We start from the raw sequence: 24087 nt of genomic DNA on the forward strand, positions 1-24087 counted from the left end.
TATTGGCAACCATGTGCTTGAGGGATGTGTCACCACTTCTCCAGTGTTGTCGACAAGCTTTGACCATACACTGTTTTCTCGTGTTTAAAAATTTTGCCCCAAAATGAGTAATCAAAATAAAAAAACAGTGAACTTATAAATTCAACAATGATTGGGAAGATTATTGTTTTATCCAAAGTAAAGAGAAATATTTTTGCTTATTGTGTAATGGTTTAATTTAGTTGTATAATAAATGTTATATGTGTATTTATCCTACTTATTTATCCTAGTTATATAATTTGTTAATTGTTATCATTTGATATGATAAGCTAAAAATTTAAATTTTCATAGAAAAAAATATTGGTGCTTGCCACTCTCTTCCCAATCTCAAATGTGCCCGTGACCACGACCAGGTTGGTGTCCATCACTCTCTTCCCAGTCTCGAATGTGCCCACGACCACAACTAGGTTGAAAACCCCTGAATTAGAGTCTAGATAAACTATTGTGAACTATACAAACATTATTGAAGAAAAAATTAAACAGTTCAAAAATAAGAACCACACATTGCTTGATTCATCTAAGGAGGCATGTGGTGAAATTGTGTGCAAGGATAGAAAAGTAAGAACACTGTGGCAGACACAAGAAATTAAAGAAGCAGTTGTGAAAAAGAAGAAAGTATACTGAGATTCCTAGCAAATAAGCTGGCAAATGCCATAAAAAAAGAATACAAGCAAAATAATATAACTAAAAACAGAGGAAAACTCATTAAAATTTATTTATTGTAGAATTTTCACCTAAGTGACATAGGCATCTTCAGTACAGAACACCAATCAAACAATAACAGGCAATTCTAAAAAGCACCAGCTTAGTAGTAATGTAAGATAACTAAAACATTCACTAATTCCCTTACTTAAAATAAAATAAAAAATATATATGTATACACACTCAAAAATAAAGTTAGTACTTTTTAAATCTGCTGATCTTTCCTATTTTCTATAAAGGAGTTAGATGTAAGACCATCAGATCTGTTTAAGTTAGGACAGTGGCATAAAGTTTCACACATTTCTTTATAAAGATGTTCTATGAGGAAACAACTTTTATGAAGGATTCTTGTCTTGTTCTAATGAATTCTGTTTAGTATAAATAGTATGCTCAGCAAATTCAGATTCTTAAGGCTCATGATATTTAATATAAGACTGGTGTGTGTTCTAACAAGTAAAGGCAAATCTGATTTATCCAAAATATGATAAGCTGCAAGAGCATGGAATCTGTTAGACACTTGGAAAACCTTGAGGTGGAAGCTTGTCCTTAGACAAAACAAGAAAGTTTTGGAGATGTTTCTGATGGGTGAAAGGCAGCAAAAATATTCAGTTGTATTAAAACTTTCACTATTTGTTCAGAAATTCCTTGCAGATAAGGGATGGCAATGAAAGTTATTTCTTCTGCATTGGAAAAGGCAGATATAACATGTTTTTATTTATTAAGTTAGGAAATTATTGACCATTTTAGTTATCTTACATTAGCTACTAATGTGGTGCTTTTTTGAATTATCTGTTATTGTTTGATTGCTGTTCTATAATCCTGTACTTAAGATGACTGAAACTTAGGCAAGAATTCTACAATAAATAAGTTTTAATGTGAGTTTTTATAGTAATATTATTATGCCGACTCAAGGTATTCCAATATTGAAACAGAGCAAAATGTGAGGGGCATAAGTTATGTGTAAAAGTAGCTAAATAAAACTCATGGAAAGACTTCGATAAGAATATAGAAAAGAAATATCAGGAAAGGAGCAAAATACACTGGAGGCTATTAAAAAAACTTTGAAATAGAGAAAAGAGTACTGTCTTTTCTCTATTTAAATGTAACAAGTAGTGATAGAACAGTAATAGTATTTTCAAGAAGAATGCAAACAGGAGTACATATCAATACTTGAGGTAGAAAAAATGATCAAAAACTTGAAATGTAGAAAGGCAGCTGGAGTAGATATCTGACCAGAAATGCTTCAATATGCAGGTGAAAGTTTTACAGCAGCTACGCTACATAATTCAGAAGGCTTGGTGAGAAGATTGTGTAGAGCTTTTATCATTCTCATTTATAAAAAAAAGTGCGGGGATAATGCTGAATGTGAGAATTACAGAGAAATTTCCCTATTAAGTGTTCCAGTAAGATTTATGCAAGCATACTTGAAAAGAGGCTGAAAAAATCGTGAAATTGAAACTTGGAGTACAAGCTGGCTTCAGACCAAATAGAAGTTGTCAAGATCAGATTTTCACTTTATGACAAATATTTGAGAAATTGTAGGAATATAACAATGAATTTGTGATAAGGTTTTGTGGATCTGAAAAAAGGATGACAAGGTGCCCGGAGAAAAGCTTTTCAAAACACTACAATTATTTAGGATAAATGGAATATTATACATTGTTTATATTTAAGTTGTAAATTAGCAGTTGGATCGGAGTAAATAGAGGAAAATGGTTTGATCTAAAACCAGAGTTAAGGCAAGGATGTATTATCTCCACTTTTATTCATCATCTATATGGATTGCATTATGAAAGGAAGTGGCATTAAACCTGATATTAGAATTGGGGATATGAAACTTAGCATCTTTGCTTTGTGTAGATGTTGTACTTCTGAACACATCTACTGCAAGTCTAGTGTTCTCTAACTAAATTGAATTTCATTTGTGACAAATTTGGAATGAAAATCATCAGTGAAAAAACTAAAACTATGAAAATAGGCAGAAGTATAGAAAACTTAACTGCATTCTCAGTTGAGAACCTATAGAACAAGTAAAATATGAGGGTAGTCTGAAATGTTCTCGGCCTCAACCATATATGGCAACAATATCGGCATGATTTTTTTTTTTTTTTTCTAAGTTGGTACATCTGTCATAAGTATCCATGTGAAATTGCAAGTCATTCTATCAAGTAGTTTTATACAGCTGTCTGAAGCAAAAAGTGTTGTCTGTATCCTTTGAAATGGATAAAATTGAGTATCGTGCAGTTATAAAAATTCTTTGTTAAAGAAGGTTTAACACCAAAAGAAATTCTTTCGAAGTTCTTAAAAGTTTATGGGCACTCTGCTCCTTTGTTTTTGACAATTAAGAAAATGGGCTTCCAAGTTTAAACGTGCCCGTACCAGCCTTGACGATCATCCACGTGAAGGACATCCAAAAAGTGTAACAAAACCAGAAATCATTGATCAAGTGCACAATATGATATTGGATGACCGGTGAGTCAAAGTTCATGAAATTGCTGAGACTATAGGCATTTCAAAAGAACGTGTAAGATATATTTTGCATGAAGAATTGCAAATGAAAAAATTTTGTGCAAGATGGATGCCGTGCTTGCCCACAGCAGATCAAAAACGCATGAAAATATCTGAACAGTGCTTGGAGCATTTTAACAAGAATAAAACTGATTTTGTGCGTCACTTTATTGCTATGGATGAGACTTGGATTCACCAGTACACACCAGAATACAAACAGCAATCAAAACAGTGGACAGAAGTTGGTTGTTAAGCATCAAAGAAGATAAAGTTGGTTCCATCAGCAGGAAAGGTCATAGCATCAGTGTTTTGGGATGCTAAAGGCATTTTGTTTATTAATTATCTTGAAAAGGGTAAAACAACAAATAACCGGGGAATATTATTCTGATCTTTTAACCAGATTAGACGGAAAAATTTGTGAGAAACCTTTTTACAGAAGAAAAAAATCATCTTTTATCAGGACAATGCACCTGCCTACAAAGATGTTTTGGCAATGGGAAAATTAAAGGATCTCCACTATGAATTGTTGGAACATCCACCCTTTTCCCCCTAGATTTGGCTCCCTCTGACTTCTATCTCTTCCCAAAACTAAAACTCTTCCTCGCTGGTCAACGTTTTTTCTTCGAATCAAGCTGTGATTGCAGCTGTAGAGGGGTATTTTGCAGATCTTACTGAGAACCACTACATGGACGAGATAATGGTGCTGGAGCATTGCTGGAATAAATGTATTAGTCTTAAGGGAGATTACATTGAAAAGTAAAAATTATTTTGAAATTATTAATTCATTTTTTCATTGTTAGGCTGAGAACTTTTCAGGCCACCCTCGTATTTCAATTATTTAGGCACAGTTTCACTGAAGATGGCAAATTAATTTGGAAATAGGTAATAGACTAAGCAAAGCTGATATGGTGCGGAGCCAATCAAATAATTTTATATTGAATAAGAAAGAAATTAGCTAAGCTACCACTATACAAGAGACAATGTTCAAACCAGTTTTAAGCTATGAATCTGGGAGTTGGGTTAGAAATAAAATACTTGATCAAAGGCTGGAGACCACAGATATGAAAGTTTTGCAAAACATTAGGAGCCTCAGTTAGCATTAATGGCAGAAGCATTAAAAATGAAGATATCAGGATGGAACTTGACAGATTGTTTGCATTCAAGAATATATGAGCGGGACTAATAGAAGGTGACACTTAAATAGAATGGGAGAAGAGAAATTAGCAGTACAGGTGTTTTATGCTAAGATGGCAAGAAAAAGATCCAGAGGAAGATTAGGATCTAGGTGGATTAATTATCAGATTGATTGGTTGACATTATTGGAGTGCTGACAAGTAACAGAATAATTTGGAGGGAAATCATTGATAGGAGATTAATGATAATGTAAACTTGATCATGTAGTGCTGTCATAGTAGCCTTGAAGACCTCTCGAGGACATATCAGGATATTAATGATGATCTTCACCCTACTTGAATGATCCATTCATATAAATTCTAATTGTTGTTCAACCCAGTTTTTTTCCTCACTAATCTTGTAGTCATAATTTTCATTAACAAAAATCATGCAAATATTTTTCTGGGATTATCAGTGTTATGAAGATGTATGTATATTGTCTGGAAATATTTGCATATTTGGATTGTTAATATTTTAATTTATTTATTTTAATAAATATTTTTTTGCTAACTTTTTTTCATTAAAGTTCATTATACAATGGATCTAATGGTGCAATTCTTTCTAATGGGATAGTTCATGCTCCTGTCTGGAAATATTTGCATATTTGGATTGTTAATATTTTAATTTATTTATTTTATTAAATTTTAGTGCTTCTCTTTCATCAATTCCACTTTTATTTGTATTATGATTTTTTGTATGCTTTCTTTGAATGTTTGTAAATAAATTTTGCCAACTAGCCAGTTATTTTATTTTTTCTTTAGTGATAGAAAAGTTTACAGATAATACAAGATTCTGCATTATTTGCAATTATTTATCCAAGATTATTCCAGCTCTTCAGTCTAGATGTACAAGGTTCAGATTTGGGCCCCTCTCAGCAAATCAAATTCTTCCTAGGCTAGAGTTTGTTATTCAGCAAGAAGGGTAATGTAATTTTTATTTTTATGAAAAGGTATTTGATAGCTATTTTTCCAAATGATACATAACTGTCTAGAGTAAGCAGTCAGTCAGATATGTAAAAATAATTTAATCACTCACTTATCCATGTGTACTACACAGAAATGTTTTTGCTAACTTTTTTTCATCAAAGTTCATTATACAATGGATCTAATGGTGCAATTCTTTCTAATGGGATAGTTCATGCACCTTAAATTTATTATTTTCTGGTGTATGTCCTCACAGAATGCAATTGACATTATGATAATCTAGCACAATTAATATTTCATTAGTACTTTCTTATCCACCATTTTTTCTTTTTTAATCAAAAGTCTCCCAAATATATTATTTGGGAGACTTTTAATTTTAATTAGCTCTGTAATTTAAAGAACACCTAACTCTCACTTATTCTTATTACTTGATTGTAATAAGAATTCTTATTACAGTCAGCTCTCACTATAGCATTTGTGCCCATGGGACTTCACTTAGTCTTTGGATAGGGTGGTTATAGTGGGTGAATTTGTTATAATTGTGTTCTTTAGTGATATTCAGCTATATATTCTCATGATTTCTTCACAATCTTTTATAAAAGTTTGGTCTTGTCAATCCTAATTTGTTCTCAGTTATAGCTTATCCTGCACCAGTTTTCTCTTCAACAATTTTTCATACCGTCTTCTCAAGTTTCCTCATTTATCCTTGTACAAATATTTCCTTTAATGATAAAGGCTTCTCGCATTCACTTTTATTTCCCTTTTTAGTTCTATTCTCAATGATGATGTACGTTCATGATAAAAAAAGTAATGATATATTTTTATCATAAATTTCAGCTTCTTGAAGCACTACTGATCTTGTTTTTCCAATTGCTATTTGACTCTTTTTGTATGGAAGGTGGTATTTGCATATGTTCACTTTAATCTGTGTTAGTGAAAGATTCCAACTTAAAACATCATTTTTTATCTCATCTTGCTAAAAATCTCTTCGCAGCATTATATCAAATTCATTTGCTGTCTCAACCTGCTCTTCCAATTCCACCAACCGTTTGGAACTTGATTTCTGTTTTTAATATGTACATTTTTTCCATTCAAACTTTCCTAATAGTGAAGTCTCTTCCTTCCATTTTTGATGTTCACAATGCTGGCTTTCCTTCTCCAGCTGAACTAAATCTGGCAGGTAGAATTAATGAGCCACTTTGCTATCACCACTTTCCCACACAAGGTCTTTTCCTCAGTGGCTGCCATTCTAAGTATACTCTGGATGCTACTTGTCTCTAGGAAATTGACCACAGTCTAGTCTTGATTTCTTCTCCCATAGAGAAACATTCACACACCACTTTGGTATATTTTCAACATGCCAGTTAGCTTATATTCTGTATTTTTTTTCCTGAAAACTTAACTTATGAAGTGTGTTCACTATATGTAAACATGAGCAGTGTCAGGAAATGGTGTTGGAAAACTCCAACAGGAATGCAGTCAGGAATACATATCCATACTTAGAAAAAAGTCATTAAAAAAGTGAAATGTGGAAAGGCAGCTGGAGTAGATGAAATTTGGTCAGAAAAGCTCAAAATATTGAGGTATAAAAATTTTTCAGTGACTGCATTGCATAATTCAGAAAGCCTGGTCAGAGGATTGAATTCTTTCAGATGATTGCAGCAGAGCTCTCATTGTTCCCATCTATAAAAAGGAAATAAAACTGAATGGGAGAATTACAGAGTTATTTCCCTACTAAGTGTTCCTGGTAACATTTATGCAAGTATACTTGAGAAATGACTAAGAAAAATTGTGGAAGGGAATCTTGGTGAAGAACAAGCTGGATTCAGTCCAAATATTGGTTGTCAGGATCAGATTTTCACTTTAAGACAAATAGTTGAGAAATCTTGGGAATATAATAAGGATTTGTTATTTTTAAGTTTTGCTGATCTGGAAAACGCATATGTGAAAGTGTCGAGGAAAGCTCTTCAAAAACGCTGCAGTTATATGGTGTACATGGGACAATATATCAAGAAATACATAGTCTCTATCTATTTAAGCTGTAAGCCAGAAGTCAGAATTGAAGGGGGTATAAGAAGATGGTTTGATGTAAAATCAGGTGAGCAACAAGGATGCACATTATCTCCAAAGTTATTCATTATCTATATGAATCACATTATGATGAAAAGTGGTATTAAATCTGGTGTCAAAATTGGTGAGGTTAATCTTAGCTCTTTACTTTATGTAGATGTTATACTTCTGCATAAATCCAGTACAAGTCTGCAAGATTCTCTGACTACATTGAATAACAGTTGTAATAAATTTCATATGAAAATTAGCAATAAAAATAAGCAGAAGCATTGAAAACTTTAACTGTATCTTGAATGGTGAGCCTATAGAAGAAGTAAAACATTTCAGCTATTTAGGCACAGTTTTTTAGTGAAGATGGTAAATTAAATATGGATTAAGAAAGAAATTAGTCAAAACACTAATTAGATGTATATAAGACTGTGTTCAAACTAATTTTAACTTACGGATCTGAAAGTCTGGTTCAAAATAAAACACTTGATCAAAAACTGAAGATCTCTGATAAGTTATGAGAAAGATTAATGGAGTGAACAGGTGACATCAGTGGTAGTATCACATTCAAAAATGAGGTTATTATGAAATAACTTGCCATTGTTAGCATTCAGAACTGTGTTAGTAGAGCTAATCTCAGGTGGTGTGGTCATTTAAATGGAATGAAAGAGGAGATGTGCACAAATTCACATGGAGAGAAGAGGCTAGGAATAAGAAAAGTCTCATTGGCTATGTTATTGTTGATAGTGATGTTTTCTCCCTGGTGCAGGACACCAGAGTGTACAGAGGATTTGAAATTGGAAGTGATCACTATTTAGTCTTGAGCAGGATAAAATTGAATTTCATATTGAAAAGAATAACATGTAAGAAAGTTTTAAAGCGAATAAAAGTTGAGCAGCTCTCAGATGTGAACTGTAGACTAAAATACAGAAAGATTATTGAAAAAAAAATGAAAGAGTTTGAGAACAGGAATCAAACCTTGGAGATTCAGTGGCAAACGCTGAAGAAAACATTGATTGATTCTGCCAGAGAGGCATGTGGTGAGGTTGTGTGCAAGGATAGAAAAATCAGAACTCCATGGTGGACACAGGATGTTAAAGAGGCAGTGAAGGAAAAGAAGAAAGCATATCAAAAGTTCCTGGCAAATAAGTCAGCTTTTACTCTTACAGAATACAGAGACAAATGTAAGAAAGCTAAACAAAAGTCATGGGAGGACTTTGGCAAGAATATAGAAAATAAATATCAAGAGGGTGGCAAAATATTCTGGAGGTTGTTGAAGAAGCTTAAGAATGGAGGAAAGAGTGCTATAAAAGGAATTAGAGATGATAAAGGTGACATGAAAACGGGAGAAAAAGATATCCTTGAAGTATGGAGTAATTACTTTGAAAAACTGCTAAATGAAACAAGCAGTGATGACAGCACAGTGGTAAAAAACACTGACCAGGCATGCAGTCAGGAATACATATCCATACTTGAAGTAGAAAAAGCCATCAAAGGCTTGAAATGTTGAAAGGCAGCAGGAGTAGATGATATTCGACCAGAAATGCTGAAGTATGGTGGTATAAGAGTCTTACAGTGGCTGCACTGCATAGTTCAGAAAGCCTGGACAGAGGGACGAATTCCCGATGATTGGAGTAGAGCTCTCATAGTACCCATATATAAAAAGAGAAATAAAACTGCATGTGAGAATTACAGAGGTATTTCCCTACTGAGTGTTCCTGGCAAGATCTATGCAAGTATACTTGAAAAACGGTTGAGAAGAATTGTGGAAGAAAAGCTTGGTGAAGAACAAGCTGGATTCAGGCCAAATAGAGGCTGTCAGGATCAGATCTTCACTTTACGACAAATAGTTGAGAAAGCATGGGAATATAACAAAGATCTGTATTTAAGTTTTGTCGATCTGGAAAAGGCATATGACAAAGTGCCAAGAGAGAAACTATTCAATACGCTGCAGTTATATGGTGTCAATGGGGCATTATATCAAGCAATACTTAGTCTTTATTTGAGTTGTAAGTCAGCAGTTAGAATTGAAGGAAGTACAGGAAGATGGTTTAATGTTAAATCTGGTGTGAGACAAGGATGTACATTATCCTCTCTGTTATTCATTATCTATATGGATCACATTATGAAGGAAAGTGGTATTAAACATGATATCAAAATTGGAGATGTTAATGTCAGCTCTTTGCTTTATGTGGATGATGTTATACTTCTAAATAAATCCGCTAGAAGTCTGCAAGATTCTCTGACTAAATTGAATAGCTGTTGTAATATGGTATGAAGGTCAGCAATAAAAAGACAAAGACAATGAAAATAGGCAGAATCATTGAAAATGTCAACTGTGTTGTGAATGGAGAACCTGTGGAACAAGTAAAACATTTCAGCTATTTAGGCACGATTTTTAGTGAAGATGGTAAATTAAATATAGAAATAGGCAACAGAATCAACAAAGCTGGTATGGTGGGAAGTCAATTGAATAAATTCATATGGAATAAGAGAGAAATTAGTCAGAACACTAAATTAGCTGTATACAAGACAGTGTTCAAACCAGTTTTAACTTATGGATCTGAGAGCTGGGTCAGAAGTAAAACACTTGACCAAAGACTAGAGACCACAGATATGAGAGTCCTGAGAAAGATTATAGGCGTGAACAGATGGCATCAATGGCAGTATCATATTAAAAACGAGGATATTAGGAAAGAACTTGACATTGTCAGCATCCAGGAATGCGTTAGCAGAGCTAATCTCAGGTGGTATGGTCACTTAAATAGAATGGGCGAGGAAAGATTAGCAAAACAAGTGTTCTCTGCCAGGTTGGCAGCAAAACGACCCAGAGGAAGACCAAGATATAGGTGAATTGATACGGTACAAAGTGCTTTAGACGATAGAAATATAAGATCTGATAATGTTGGAGTGTTGACAAGTAACAGACTGATTTGGAGGAAAATTGTAGATAGGAAATTAATAATGATGTAATTTTTTTCATGTAGTACTATCATATCCTGTACACCCCTTGAGGGTACATGGCAGGAATTTGATGATGATGAAAGAGGAGATATTAGCAAAACAAGTGTTCTTTGCCAGGTTGGTAGGAAAAAGAACCAGAGTAAGATGTAGATGAATTGATACAGTAAAAAGTACTTTAAAAGACAGAAATATAACATCTAATAATATTGGATTCTTGACAGATAAGATATTAATTCGGAGGAAAATTGTTGATCAGAAGTTAGTATGGTGTAACTTAACAATGACCTCCTAGATGAGTTTCTAACTCCATGAGGTCTACGGTAATAAAAATAATAATTATCTTGTGTGCTTCCCCCCCCTTTGTGAGGATACGTATCAGGAATTTGATTATGATGAAGAGCAGAATGTCAGAAATGTTTATATTTGTATAACTGGTATGTAGTAACAATGTCATTAACTACATTTTGAAGAAGTGCATATAATTTTTTAATATTATCTACTACATTTGCGTCACAATAGGGAAGTCTTCTTTTCTAATGTAAAGGAACAAACTTATTAGAAATCAATTCAAAGTGCTTTGAGTGCATGTTTCTCACACTTTGTAACATTAAAAAAAAATGTTAATTCAGAAACCTTTCTGTACTTTGCCCTTCAAATCCATGGGCTGCTAGGATATGCAGTTAATGAATTTTTGTATAAATATTTTGATTGTTAAAATATCTGTAGAATCTTAAGTTATGTAATTCAAACACTTTGTTGTTCTTTAAAGATTTTAGCATTTCTATTTTTATGGGAAAGTTTTTTCCCCTTCAGTATTATCTGTTGCTGGCTTAGTTGAAAAATGGATACTTGCTCCATTCTCCAACCAACAGGATGTAAGTTTATATATCATTCTGGGTATGAATGTTTGTGAATAGCCTTTGAGAACATTAAAAAAAAAATACATTCGCTATCATTATTATGATAAGCCAGGACTGGCAGACCATGCTTTGGACACCACTTCACACAGGATTAGATGGAAGAAAACTAATGTTGCTATTTAGAAGTAGTTACAGATCAGAAAGATTATTTTTAGAGTCAGCCATGTCTATGAAGAATTCTCCTAACCTGGGAGATGGTTATCTTAAGATCGATTCCTACGTAGCTGTAATTTATTTATTTTTTTTTTTTTTACATTAGAGGGCACCAAATTAGGACTTTAGATCTTTTGTCCATTACAATTTGAATTGTTTCACTTACTCATTGTCATGTATAAACTATAACATGCTGATTTGAAATTCAGCCAAATATAAGCCAGTTAATAAACATCTTTTTTATAAAGCAGTTTGTTTGGTGTTGTTAATATCATTAGAATAAGTTATGAATAATTACTGAAATAAGAGCCAACAGGCTTCACTTCGGCGAAGTAAAATTATTTAAAATTAAGTGGATATTGAATGCCACATTATTTCTTAGCCGAATAAGAAACTCAAAGATAGGAAATCTAATCTGAGAGTTTCATGCTGAATGTAGAAAACTATATAAAGATCGGCAAGTCCAAGTGTAAGCCAATACCTGGTAGTGCAATGCTAGGGTGACTCGTAGTAAAATAGCATTGCACTACCAGGTGTTGGCTTATGCTTGGACTCGCCAATCTTTATATAGTTTTCTATATTCGGCATGAAACTCTCAGATTAGATTTCCTATCTTTGAGTTTCTTATTCAGCTAAGAAATAATGTGGTATTCAATATTCACTTAATTTTGAATAATTTTACTTTGCCGAAGTGAATCCTGTTGGCTCTTATTTCAGTAATTGTATCTGTGCACCTTTTTTGGCAAATCGTACAGTAAAGATATAAGTTCTGATCATTGAAACTTTAGTATTACATCTAGGTCTACCTACTCACTGATGAGACCTCAAAAAAGGTCGAAGCAGTCTGGATAGTGACCTTCTCTCATAATGTAGAACAGTAATACATCTCCTAGGAGCTGCATTTTACATTATGGGAAAATACTAAGAACAGTGATCAGAGCTTACTCCACCTTTACTATGAGTCGCCCTAGCATTGCACTATGCTTGGACGTGCTGATCATTATATAGTTTTCTATATTCGGCATGAAACTCTTAGATTAGATTTCCTATCTTTGAGTTTCTTATTCGGCTAAGAAATAATGTGTATTCAATATCCACTTAATTTTGAATAAGTTACGAATAATGTTCAACACCTAAGCTTGTCTGTTAGATATTGAGGAGAAGATACTTTGTGTGTGTTTCATTCAGTTAATCTTTAAAAGAAACTTTTAGAAGGGTACCTTTTTTTTTTAAAAATGTTCTCCAAGGCTGATTCACAAACATTCATATCCATTTGTATATATTCCATTTTTCTTAAGAGACAAATTAGAAAAATTTATAGAATTGGGTAATTCATTCAGAGTGAATGAAGAATGAAACTTTTAATTAAAATATGTTGATTAAAAGGATTAAATTATTTATCTTTAACTTATTTACTTGCTCTATGAGTATGATCAAGTTAAAATTACTCCTGCGTCAAGTTAAAATTATGTTTGTAGCTTGGCTGTATCATCAGATGGAAAGAAAGCACTAGTTGATTTGGCTCAAGGAGATATGAGAAAAGCTCTCAATATAATGCAGGTATGTTATTACCACTAATATAATTCTCAGCAGTTGTGCCAAGCATTTTTATGAATGCTTTTTTTTTTTAATATCTGAAAATTATGCTTTTATCTCCATCATTTGAAACTTCATTTTATTTGTTCTTTTTCATATCACTTTTTAAACCAGTTACAGCAAAAGGTTTCTTAAAAAAAGTATACTTGTAGCTGCCACATTTGCTTCTGGTTCATAATAGGAATTAAATAACTAACCTATTATGCATTAGTAGATGTCTTAAAAAAATTTAAAAAAAAGAGTAAATTTGTTCATTCCTTTTAAATTCATTATATAAAAAATTTGCATATTTATTTGGGTAAAAAGCACAAAATAATTTTATTTTGCATTTAGATGTAACATTAACATAGAATAAAAGTAAACAAAAAATATAGTTTCAGAGCTGAGAAGAGACTTTCGTATAGTCTGAAAGTAATGTGGAGAATGGATTGGAGCTTCTGACTGGTGGTGCTTGGGCAGTGAGTCAGAAGCTGCAGTCTTAATAATGTCCTATTGATATTAACAGAACATTATTGAATATCCACCTGAATAAGGAACAAGAATAGCTGACCAAATTGTATTCTGTATTGGTTTAAACCACACATAAGGGTACAACATGATGCAGTTCATGCTAGCAGAGGCACTACCCAGTTAAAGGTGACCTGCTTTTCATTATGACTTATTTTTGCTTTTTAATACCACAGAAGGTTCTATTAGAACCTTCTGTGGTATCAAAACATTTCCTAGGAAAGAAGTAGAGGAATTTGTTCAGTAAAGAGTGCAGGTAATTAAAAGTTGCTTCTTATTAGAAATCTAAACAGCAGCATAGGAAATGAAGCTCATGCATACAGAAATGTTTTGCACAAAATTTGAAGAAAAAAGCAAATCTAAAAATAATGATTAAGTATCTGATAGTTTTCTGTTTAGGGCTTGAACTGATCTTTATCAACACCATCTTCCAGCATAAAAATGTGCATACATAAAGAAAAAGCAAACAAAAAAAACTTATAGACTGTGTTATATTGTTGATATTCATATCTTTACACTGGTTCAGGATACAAGACTAGAAGGCCATACTACTTAAATATAGCCATACCACTTTAGATTAGCACTGTTATGCATTCTTGAATGACAAGTCAAGTTCCTTTCTAATATCTCATTTTTAATATGATTGCTGTTGATGCCATCTGTTCACTCCCCTAATTTTACTCAGAACCCTCATGTCTGTGGTCTCTAGTCTTTGATCGAGTGCTTTATTAATCCTAACCCAACTCTCAGATCCATAACTTAGAACTGGTTTGAACACTGTCTTGTATACTGCTAGTTTGGTATTTTGGCTAATTTCTCTCTTATTTCATATAAACTTATTCAGCTGGCTACCCACCACACCAGCTATGCTTATTCTATTTCCAGGTTTAATTTACCATCTTCACTAAAAACTGCACCTAGCTAGTGAAATATTTTACTTCAGAATGCAGTTAATGTGGTCAATGTTTCTGGCTATTTTCAAATTTTGGTCTTTTTAGTGCTGATTTTCATACCAAATTTCTTACAGCTGTTATTCAGTTTAGTTAAAGAATCCTGGAGATTTGCACTAGATGTGTTTAGGAGTACAATATCTGCATAAAGCAAAGAGCGAAGTTTGACATCTCCAATTCTAATATCAAGCCTGATGCCACTCTCTTTCATAATGTGATCCATGTGGATGATGATAAGAGATAATGTGCATCCTTGTCTTACCCCTGATTTTACATCAAACCATTTTCCTGTATTTTCTTCAATTCTAACTGCTGACTTACAACTTAAATGTAGACTATGTATTGCTCTGTATAATGTTCCATTTACCCCATATAATTGTAGTGTTTTGAAAAGCTTTTCTCTGGACCCTTGTCATATGCCTTTCCAGATCTACAAAAAAGTACAGATCCTTGACATATTCCAGTGATTTCTCAACTATTTTCATAAAGTGAAAATCTGATCTTGACAACTTGGATTTGGGCTGAACTCATCTTGTTCTCCAAGTTTCTCTTCACAATTTTTCTGAGAAAATTAACGTTTTAAAACAAGACCTAACTTTAGACTGAGTGGTAATATCTGAAGAAAATATTCATTGATTGATTCAGCCATGGAGACATAGATGAAGTTGTTTGTAAAGAGAAAATCAGGGCTTCGTAATGGACTTGAAAAGTTAAAGGCAGTCCTGTAAAAGATGAAATTGTATTAAAAGTTTCTTCAGGTAAGTCAGTAGTTCCTCTTTGAGATTATGGGGACGGGGAGGGGAAAGAAAGCTAATAATTTATGTGTAAAAGTAACTAAATGAAAGTTACTGGAAAACTTTAGGAAGAATATAGAAGAAAAAGAAGTTAAATACTACAAAGAAGGCAAAATGTTCTGAGCAATAAATACAAAATGTCATATTCAGGCAATAACAATCAAGGAAAAGAAGGAGTACCCATAGTATTCAACACAAAATACGAGGCTAATCTTCTTGAATGGCAGTCAGTCTCAAGTAGAGTAATGTGGTCAAATATGAGAATGGGGAACTGGACAATGAGACTTATTTATGCCTATGGTCCCACAGAAGGTTCTACTAAGGTAGAAGTGGAGGAATTTTTTGAGGCTTTAGAAAAAGCAGCTGACACAATGAAAACGGAAAAGTTGGTCCTTGTTGGGGATCTAAATAGCAGAGTAGGAAATGATTGTGAGACATACAAAAATATTTTGGAAAAATTTGGAGAAAAGAGCAAAGCTAATAATAATGGCGAGTATCTGTTGGATTTCTGCTCAGGACATGGTCTGGTTATTACTAACACCATGTTCCAACATAAAAATGTACACAAATTCACATGGGGAGAAGAGGCAAGGAATAAGAAGTCTCATTGACTATGTTATTGTTGATAGTGATGTTTTCTCCCTGGTGCAGGACACCAGAGTGTACAGAGGATTTGAAATTGGAAGTGATCACTATTTAGTCTTGAGCAGGATAAAATTGAATTTCATATTGAAAAGAATAACATGTAAGAAAGTTTTAAAGTGAATAAAAGTTGAGCAGCTCTCAGATGTGAACTGTAGACTAAAATACACAAAGATTATTGAAGAAAAAATGAAAGAGTTTGAGAATAGGAATCAAACCTTGGAAATTCAGTGGCAAGCCTTGAAGAAAGCCCTGGTTGATTAAGCTAGACAGGCATGTGGTGAATTTTTCTGCAAGGATAGAAAAATTAGAACTCCATGGTGGACACAGGAAATTAAAGAGGCAGTGAAGGAAAAGAAGAAAGCATATCAAAAGTTCCTGGCAAATAAGTCAGCTTGTGCTCTTAGAGAATACAGAGATAAATGCAACAATGCTAAACACTATGTAAAACTAGTTAAACAAAAGTCATGGGAGTACTTTGGCAAGAATATAGAAAATAAATATCAAGAAGGTGGCAAAATATTCTGGAGGTTGTTGAAGAAGCTTAGGAATGGAGGAAAGAGTGCCGTAAAAGTAGTTAGAGATGATAAAGATGACATGAAAAACGGAAGAAAAAGATATCCTTGAAGTATGGAGTAATTACTTTGAAAAACTGCTAAATGAAAGAAGCAGTGATGACAGCACAGTGGTAAAAAAACACTGACCAGGCATGTGGTCAGAAATACGTATCCATACTTGAAGTAGAAAAAGCCATCAAAGGCTTAAAATGAGGAAAGGCAGCAGAAGTAGATGATATTTGACCAGAAATGCTGAAGTATGGTGATATAAAAGTCTTATAGTGGCTGCACTGCATAGTTCAGAAAGCCTGGACAGAGGGATGAATTCCCGATGATTGGAGCAGAGCTCTCATAGTACCCATATATAAAAAGGGAAATAAAACTGAATGTGAGAATTACAGAAGTATTTCCCTACTGAGTGTTCCTGGCAAGATCTATGCAAGTATAGTTGAGAAACGATTGAGAAGAATTGTGGAAGAAGAGGTTGGTGAAGGACTAGCTTCAGCCAAATAGAGGCTGTCAGGATCAGATCTTCACTTTACGACAGATAGTCGAGAAAGCATGGGAATATAACAAAGATCTGTATTTAAGTTTTGTTGATTTGGAAAAGGTGTTAAAATGTGGAAAGGCAGCAGAAGTAGATGATATTCGACCAGAAATGCTGAAGTATGGTGATATAAAAGTCTTTTATATCACCTTCTCTCTTCAACCAAGAGAGAAGCTATTCAATATGCTACAGTTATATGGCGTCAATGGGACATTATATCAAGCAATACTTAGTCTTTATTTGAGTTGTAAGTCAGCAGTTAGTCTTGAAGGAAGAACAGGAAGATGGTTTAATGTTAAATCTGGAGTGAGATAAGGATGTACATTATCCCCTCTATTATTCATTATCTATATGGATCACATTATGAGGGAAAGTGGTATTAAACATGATATCAAAATTGGAGATGTTAATGTCAGCTCTTTGCTTTATGTGGATGATGTTATACTTCTAAATAAATCAGCTACAGGTCTGCAAGATTTTCTGACTAAATTGAATAACTGTTGTAATAGATATGGTATGAAGGTCAGCAATAAAAAGACAAAGACAATGTAAATAGGCAGAATCATTGAAAATGTCAACTGTGTTGTGAATGGAGACCTGTGGAACAAGTAAAACATTTCAGCTACTCTATTTTTATATTTAATTTACCATTTAGTGAAGATGGGAAATTAAATATAAAAATAGACAACAGAATCAACAAAGCTAGTATGGTGGGAAGTCAATTGAATAAATTCATGTGAAATAAGAGAGAAATTAGTCGGAACACTAAATTAGCTGTATAGAAGACCGTGTTCAAACCAGTTTTAACTTATGGATCTTAGAGCTGGGTCAGAAGTAAAACACTTGACCAAAGACTAGAGATCGCAGATATGAGAGTCCTGAGAAAGATTATAGGTGTGAACAGATGGCATCAATGGCAATATCATATTAAAAATGAGGATATTAGGAAAGAACTTGACATTGTCAGCATCCAGGAATGCGTTAGCAGAATTAATCTCAGGTGGTATGGTCACTTAAACAGAATGGGCGAGGAAAGATTAGCAAAACAAGTGTTCTCTGCCAAGTTGGCAGGAAAACGACCCAGAGGAAGACCAAGATTTAGGTGGATTGACACGGTACAAAGTACCTTAGACGATAGAAATATAAGATCTGATAATGTTGGAGTCTTGACAAGTAACAGACTGATTTGGAGGAAAATTGTAGATTGGAAGTTAGGTGGATTGACACGGTACAAAGTGCCTTAGACGATAGAAATATAAGATCTGATAATGTTGCAGTCTTGACAAGTAACAGACTGATTTGGAGGAAAATTGTAGATTGGAAGTTAGTGATGATGTAATTTTTTTCATGTAGTACTATCATATCCTGTACACTCCTTGAGGGTACATGGCAGGAATTTGATGATGATGTTCTGAAAACTAAGAATATTTTAAAGCAAGTTACTCTATGCCCAGATTCAACAGGCAGGTTGAATACATGATATTTAACCAAAAATGCTGAAAATAAAAGTTTACAGTGACAAACAGTATTGAGTGGAGTAGTGCTCTTATAATACTCACCTGTAAAAAGGGACATAAAACTAAATGTCAGAGTTACAGAGGAATCTTCCTATTGAGCTAACCTGCCAAGATTTCATCAAGAGTTCTAAGTGTTGTAGAATTGGTAATGGCTTGGGTACCAAGACAAAATCTTTCCAAAATGCTTCAATTATATGGTGTAAATGGAAAATGACAGAGCAATATAAGCCACCCATTTGAACCGAAGGACACCGGAAGAAAGCATCGTTTAAAATCGGGTGTAAGATAAGAGTTAATACTGTTTCCATTGTCATTAATTATCTATATGGAATACGTTATGAAGGAAAGTGATATCAAATCTGATATCAGAATTGGGGATGTTCATCTCAGCCCTTTATTTTATGTAGATAATGTTATACTCCTGAATAAATCATATGCAAGTCTTTGGAATTACTTAATTAGATTGGGTAGCTGCTCTAACAAACTTGGTTAGAGTTTGGTTAGAAATAATGCAGTTCATCCAAGACTGGAGACCATAAATTCAAGAATTGTAAGAAAAATTCGTGTCAGGACAGTTCATTGCGAATATATGCGAAAAAACATTTTCCAATATAAGAAATATTTTAAAAATATATTTTGATATATATCTTAATAAAAAAAAATTAAGAAATATTTTAAAGCATTAAGACATTTTAAAAAAAACTTGTGGATAGCGTATCTGCTCTCTAGGCAAAAGGCTGTGGGTTCAAATCCTGACGTGGATATGGATATTTGTGATTGTCATTGGAAATATAAGTGGTGGTAGATGGCGTTGGTGTGGTTGTAGTCAGTTGGTGATTGAATGTTGAAGACAGAGTTGTAGAGCAGCTGTCTTCCCTCAATGAGTACTTGGACTCCCTGGAGGTGTCAAATAATAATAATTTGATTATACTAGGGTGTTCTGAAACCTTCTCTGCCTCGACCATAGATGGCAACGCTATCGTCAGGATTCATCCATGTGAAATTGCAAGTCATTCTATCAAGTAGTTTGTTTTATACAGCTGTCTGAAGCAAAAGTGTTCTCTGTATCCCTTGAAATGGATAAAATTGAGTATCGTGCAGTTATAAAATTCTTTGTAAAAGAAAGTTTAATGCCAAAAAAAAATTCATTCGAAGTTCATAAAAGTTTATGGGCACTCTTCATTTTTGACAATTAAGAAATGGGCTGCCGAGTTTGAACATGGCTATACCAGCCTTTAAGATGATCCACGTCAAGGATGTCCAAAAAGTGTAATAATACCAGAAATCATTGATCAAGTGCACGATATGGTATTGGACGACCGGCGAGTTAAAGTGCGTGAAATTGCTGAGACTATAGGCATTTCAAAAGAATGTGTTGGATATGTTTTGCATGAAGAATTGCAAATGAAAAAGCTTTGTGCAAGATGGGCACTGCGCTTGCTCACAGTAGATCAAAAACGCATGAAAATCTCTGAACAGTGCTTGGAGCCTTTTAACAAGAATAAAACTGATTTTGTGCATCACTTTATTGCTATGAATGAGACTTGGATTCACCATTACACACCAGAATCCAAACAGCAGTCACCTGCAAAATGCACCTGCCCACAAACGTGTTTTGGCAATGGGAAAATTAAGGGATCTGCACTATGAATTGTTGGAACATCCACCCTATTCCCCAGATTTGGCTCTCTCTGACTTCTGTCTCTTCCCAAAACTAAACCTCTTCCTTGCTGGTCAGCATTTTTGTTCGAATCAAGAGGTGATTGCAACTGTAGAGGGGTATTTTTCAGATCTTACTGACAACCACTACAGGGATGGGATAATGGTGCTCGAGCATCACTTGAATAAATGCATTACTCTTAAGGGAGATTATGTTGAAAAGAAAAGAATTTTGAAAATTATAAATTTTTTTTTTTTCATTATTACGCTGAGAACTTTTCAGATCACCCTCATATATATATATATATATCACATCTGGATGGGCAGAAATATAACGAATGGTTCGCAGAATAAATATTCTTAAATATGATGCCCTTTCTCCCTATACCTATTCCAGTTTTGTAAATATTAGAACCTGCAGTATTTAAGTAATGAAAAATATTTACAACTTTTTTTAAAGACGAAACAGAAATTAGGAAATTCTCCAATCAATAATATGTTACTTTCTTTGTAAAAGAATAAAAATATTATGAAAATCTAATTACAATCTAAACAAATCATATATAAATACATAAAAAACTATATTTTGTGAAATTTATCTTGCACTGCATTTACTTTTCATATATCGGTATCAATGCAATATCATTTCAATTTTCTAGCGAATGATGCTTTCAGTGAATTTTTTCCGCAGTGAATTTTCCCAGCGATAAATTTTAACTTGAATTTTCCCTGCAATGAATGGTCACCGATGAATTGCCCATGAACCAGAAAAATGACAGAAGTGAACAAATGGCATCCATTCCAGGATTTTATAAAAAATTAATATATTAGGAAAGAATTTGACATTGTTAACATTAAAGAATTTGTGAGCAGAGCTAATTTCAGATAATATGTTCATTTATGCAGAATGGAAAATGAAAGATTAGCAGATTTGATGTCAGGGTAGCTGAAAAAATCATCATAAGATCAACATATAAGCTCTGACAATATTGGAGACTATCATAACATTTTATGTTCTCCTTGAGGATATATCTCATTAATTGATAAGGATTAATAACAAACTAATTTTGTTGCAGATAGTTTTTTACAGCATATTCTGAAATAGCTATTTCTAAAAATTAATGCATCTAAATATAAATTTGGCATTATATTTTATTTTTATTTATTTATTTTTTTTAAATTAAATGTTGAACCCCCATATACAAGAGTTTGGTTGATCAACCTATAGTACATTAGTACTGTATATGGGTAGGGGTTGGGAAAGGAGGAACTTGTTTACATTTGATTTAAATAACTGTATATTGTATTCCTTGTGAAACACAAGGGGAAGACTGTTACACGGTGCAGCAGTTGCAGGGATGAAGGAGGAAAAGAAACTTATGTGGGTTTCAAGGTGCACTGTGAAAGGATGTTGAGCACCAGCTGCACATGTTCCAACGAGCTTATTACTAAGTGGGGGAATTATTGATACTATTTCAGATGAACATTTCCCATGGAATTATTTGTAGAATACGCATAGTGTGGAAACCAAACATTTGTGTGAAAGTGGGGGGGGGGGTGAGTTTGTAAGAGATTGATTATTAATAAGTCTAATTGCTTTCCTCTGTATTGGGGCAAGCATTTTGAGGGAGCTTTTAGGGGTCCACCCCATATGTGAGAGCAGTATTCAATAGCTGGGCAGATTTGTGATTTATATAAAGTTAACAGCTCTTCAGGGTTGAAGTAACGTCTTGAGCAAAAGAGAAATCCTAGTTTTTTAGTAGCTGAAGATGCAATGATTGTGATGTATTTATGCCAGGGAGAGGCTTGATGTCAGGGTAATTCCAAGAAGAGAAATTTCAGATTGTTCTTTTTTTTATGAGAGATAAGACAGAACTGGGTTTTATTTGCATTGAAGTTGACGAGGTTATCTGAACCCCATTGGAGGATGGCTTGGAGATCAGAATTGAGGGAGGTGGTGGTTGATGTTCTGTAAGTTGAGTTGAGTTGTGTAGAGTGAGGTTTATCAAATGAAAGGGAGGAGTGCAATATGCTGTCATCATAATGAGTTCATAGCATTATTTATCTTAGCATTAAAATATTCCATTCAGATCGTTTTCTGGAATGCCAACAGCCTAGCTGCAAAATGTTGCATTTGATGAAGATAAAGGCAGAACGTTATCTTCATCAAACGCAACATTTAGCACAGTGAAATTGAAAAACCCTCAACCATTAACATAAAGATCACAGGAGTGGAAATCTACTGTGTGTACAATTATACCAGCAACCAGCTACTTGAAACTGACTTAGCAGAGACTAGACATGAACTGAGCAGTACTAGTAGTAGTGATTTAAACGCTAAGCACCCAGCCTGGAATATCAGGACCACTAATTGGAATGGTAAAATACTCAACGAGTTCGCTACCACAAGGAATTTTGCAGTTATGGGATCTCTAGAACTTAATATACATTGGTAACTTAAAGATTAATTGTTGTCGATTACTGAAAAAGGAGAAATTAAACCCACACTCTTCAAAATTGTGTGGAAAAAATCTTCCTATATTGTATTTGATAAACAGCAGATGACTGATTCAGTGTTTTGTGGATTTGCTTTGTTTATGTTTATGTGATTCTGCATTCAAATGCATTAATATCCACATGAAGACCTGAAAAAAAGCTGTCCTCTTCTCAGCATAATAAATACAGGGCAAGTAAAATATTACTAATTTGCTGTGTTTATTTCTCTACCATTGATTAAAAGATTACAGAGTTTTAAGAACCTTTGTTGTATCCTTTTGGTTTTGTTTCATGCTTTTATTTTATACAAGTATGCTTGCAATTTTGAGCTATATAGATATTCAAATGTACATATTTAATTGACACCATATTTATAAAGTGTGACATTAAAGTTCCCAGTATGTACTGTAAAAACATATCTGTATTTTTACATAAACTAAACCTATTAACTGGCCAATACGTTGAACCCTGCAAAAGCCACTAGAATTTTTACAGAAAATATCTTAAGACCACAATGTGTTCAAATCTGTTTATAAAGATTTAAACACACTAGTTATATTTTCTCCATGATTTACAGTATATTCTATATCATGTTTTATTAAGAGAAATGAAAGTTTGGGTGATTGTCATCTACAATTTTGTTTTCAGAGTACATCGATGGCTTTTGATGAGGTTAATGAAATAAATGTGTACACCTGTGTTGGACATCCTCTTAAGTCTGATATTGCTAGTATAGTTAATTGGCTCTTGAATGATGATTTTATTAATGCATATAGGCGTATCCTTTTTTTTTATGAAAAAATAAAATACTAATTGAAGTGTATTTTTCTCTTTTTTTACATAATTCATATTCTTCTGCCTTATTCTCTTAGAATGTAGTAAATTATATAACATTCTCTTTGTCTCCTAACGATTGATACAGTTGATTCTTGTTATAGTGATCCATTATATTTACTCACTATAAAAATAATGGACTACCAAAAAAAAAGTCCCACCAAATCTCCATTGACATTCCTATTGAGTTGTCTCTAACTGAAATAATGTATTTGCCTTTCTCTAATCAAGTAGTGTCACCAGATTTAGTTCATTTCTGATTCTTTAAAAAAAGGGGACAGCTTTTATTTTTAAAATTGGTGAAGGAATACCAACTCAGTTTTTTTTTTTTTTTAATTTGATAAGCAATAAACATTGAATTTCAAACGTCTAAAACAAAGTACCAAACTCTGTCAGATATATTTGCATTCTGGTAGTATCCATAGTTGTGATGGTATATTTTGTTTTGTTTTGTTGAGTGAAATATAAATTTTACTAGCAGTATTCTGCTCTGGCTGAATGGATTTAATGAGGATTGGTATTGCATTTAAAATTGATACTGAAATTTA

At 33.4% G+C, this 24087-nt stretch overlaps 1 protein-coding gene across 2 annotated transcripts in view; it reads left to right on the forward strand.

Annotated features, from left to right (window-relative positions):
- The window catches only part of RfC3 (replication factor C subunit RfC3), a 114191-nt gene that overhangs the window by 53177 nt on the left and 36927 nt on the right, over positions 1-24087 (forward strand). For both annotated transcript variants that reach the window (XR_016550415.1, XM_090413510.1), the window contains exons 6-8: positions 5184-5343; positions 12919-13000; positions 23354-23483. Coding sequence is in view for 1 of the 2 variants with exons in the window: in XM_090413510.1 (XP_090269636.1) it covers positions 5184-5343; positions 12919-13000; positions 23354-23483 (372 nt within the window). In the remaining variant the exon portion in view is untranslated. The remainder of the gene's footprint in view (positions 1-5183; positions 5344-12918; positions 13001-23353; positions 23484-24087) is intronic.

Source organism: Typopeltis vanoorti, chromosome 24 (assembly GCF_054136105.1).
Source record: "Typopeltis vanoorti isolate ZY-2024b chromosome 24, IOZ_Tvanoo_1.0, whole genome shotgun sequence".
Lineage (NCBI taxonomy): Eukaryota > Metazoa > Arthropoda > Arachnida > Uropygi > Thelyphonidae > Typopeltis > Typopeltis vanoorti.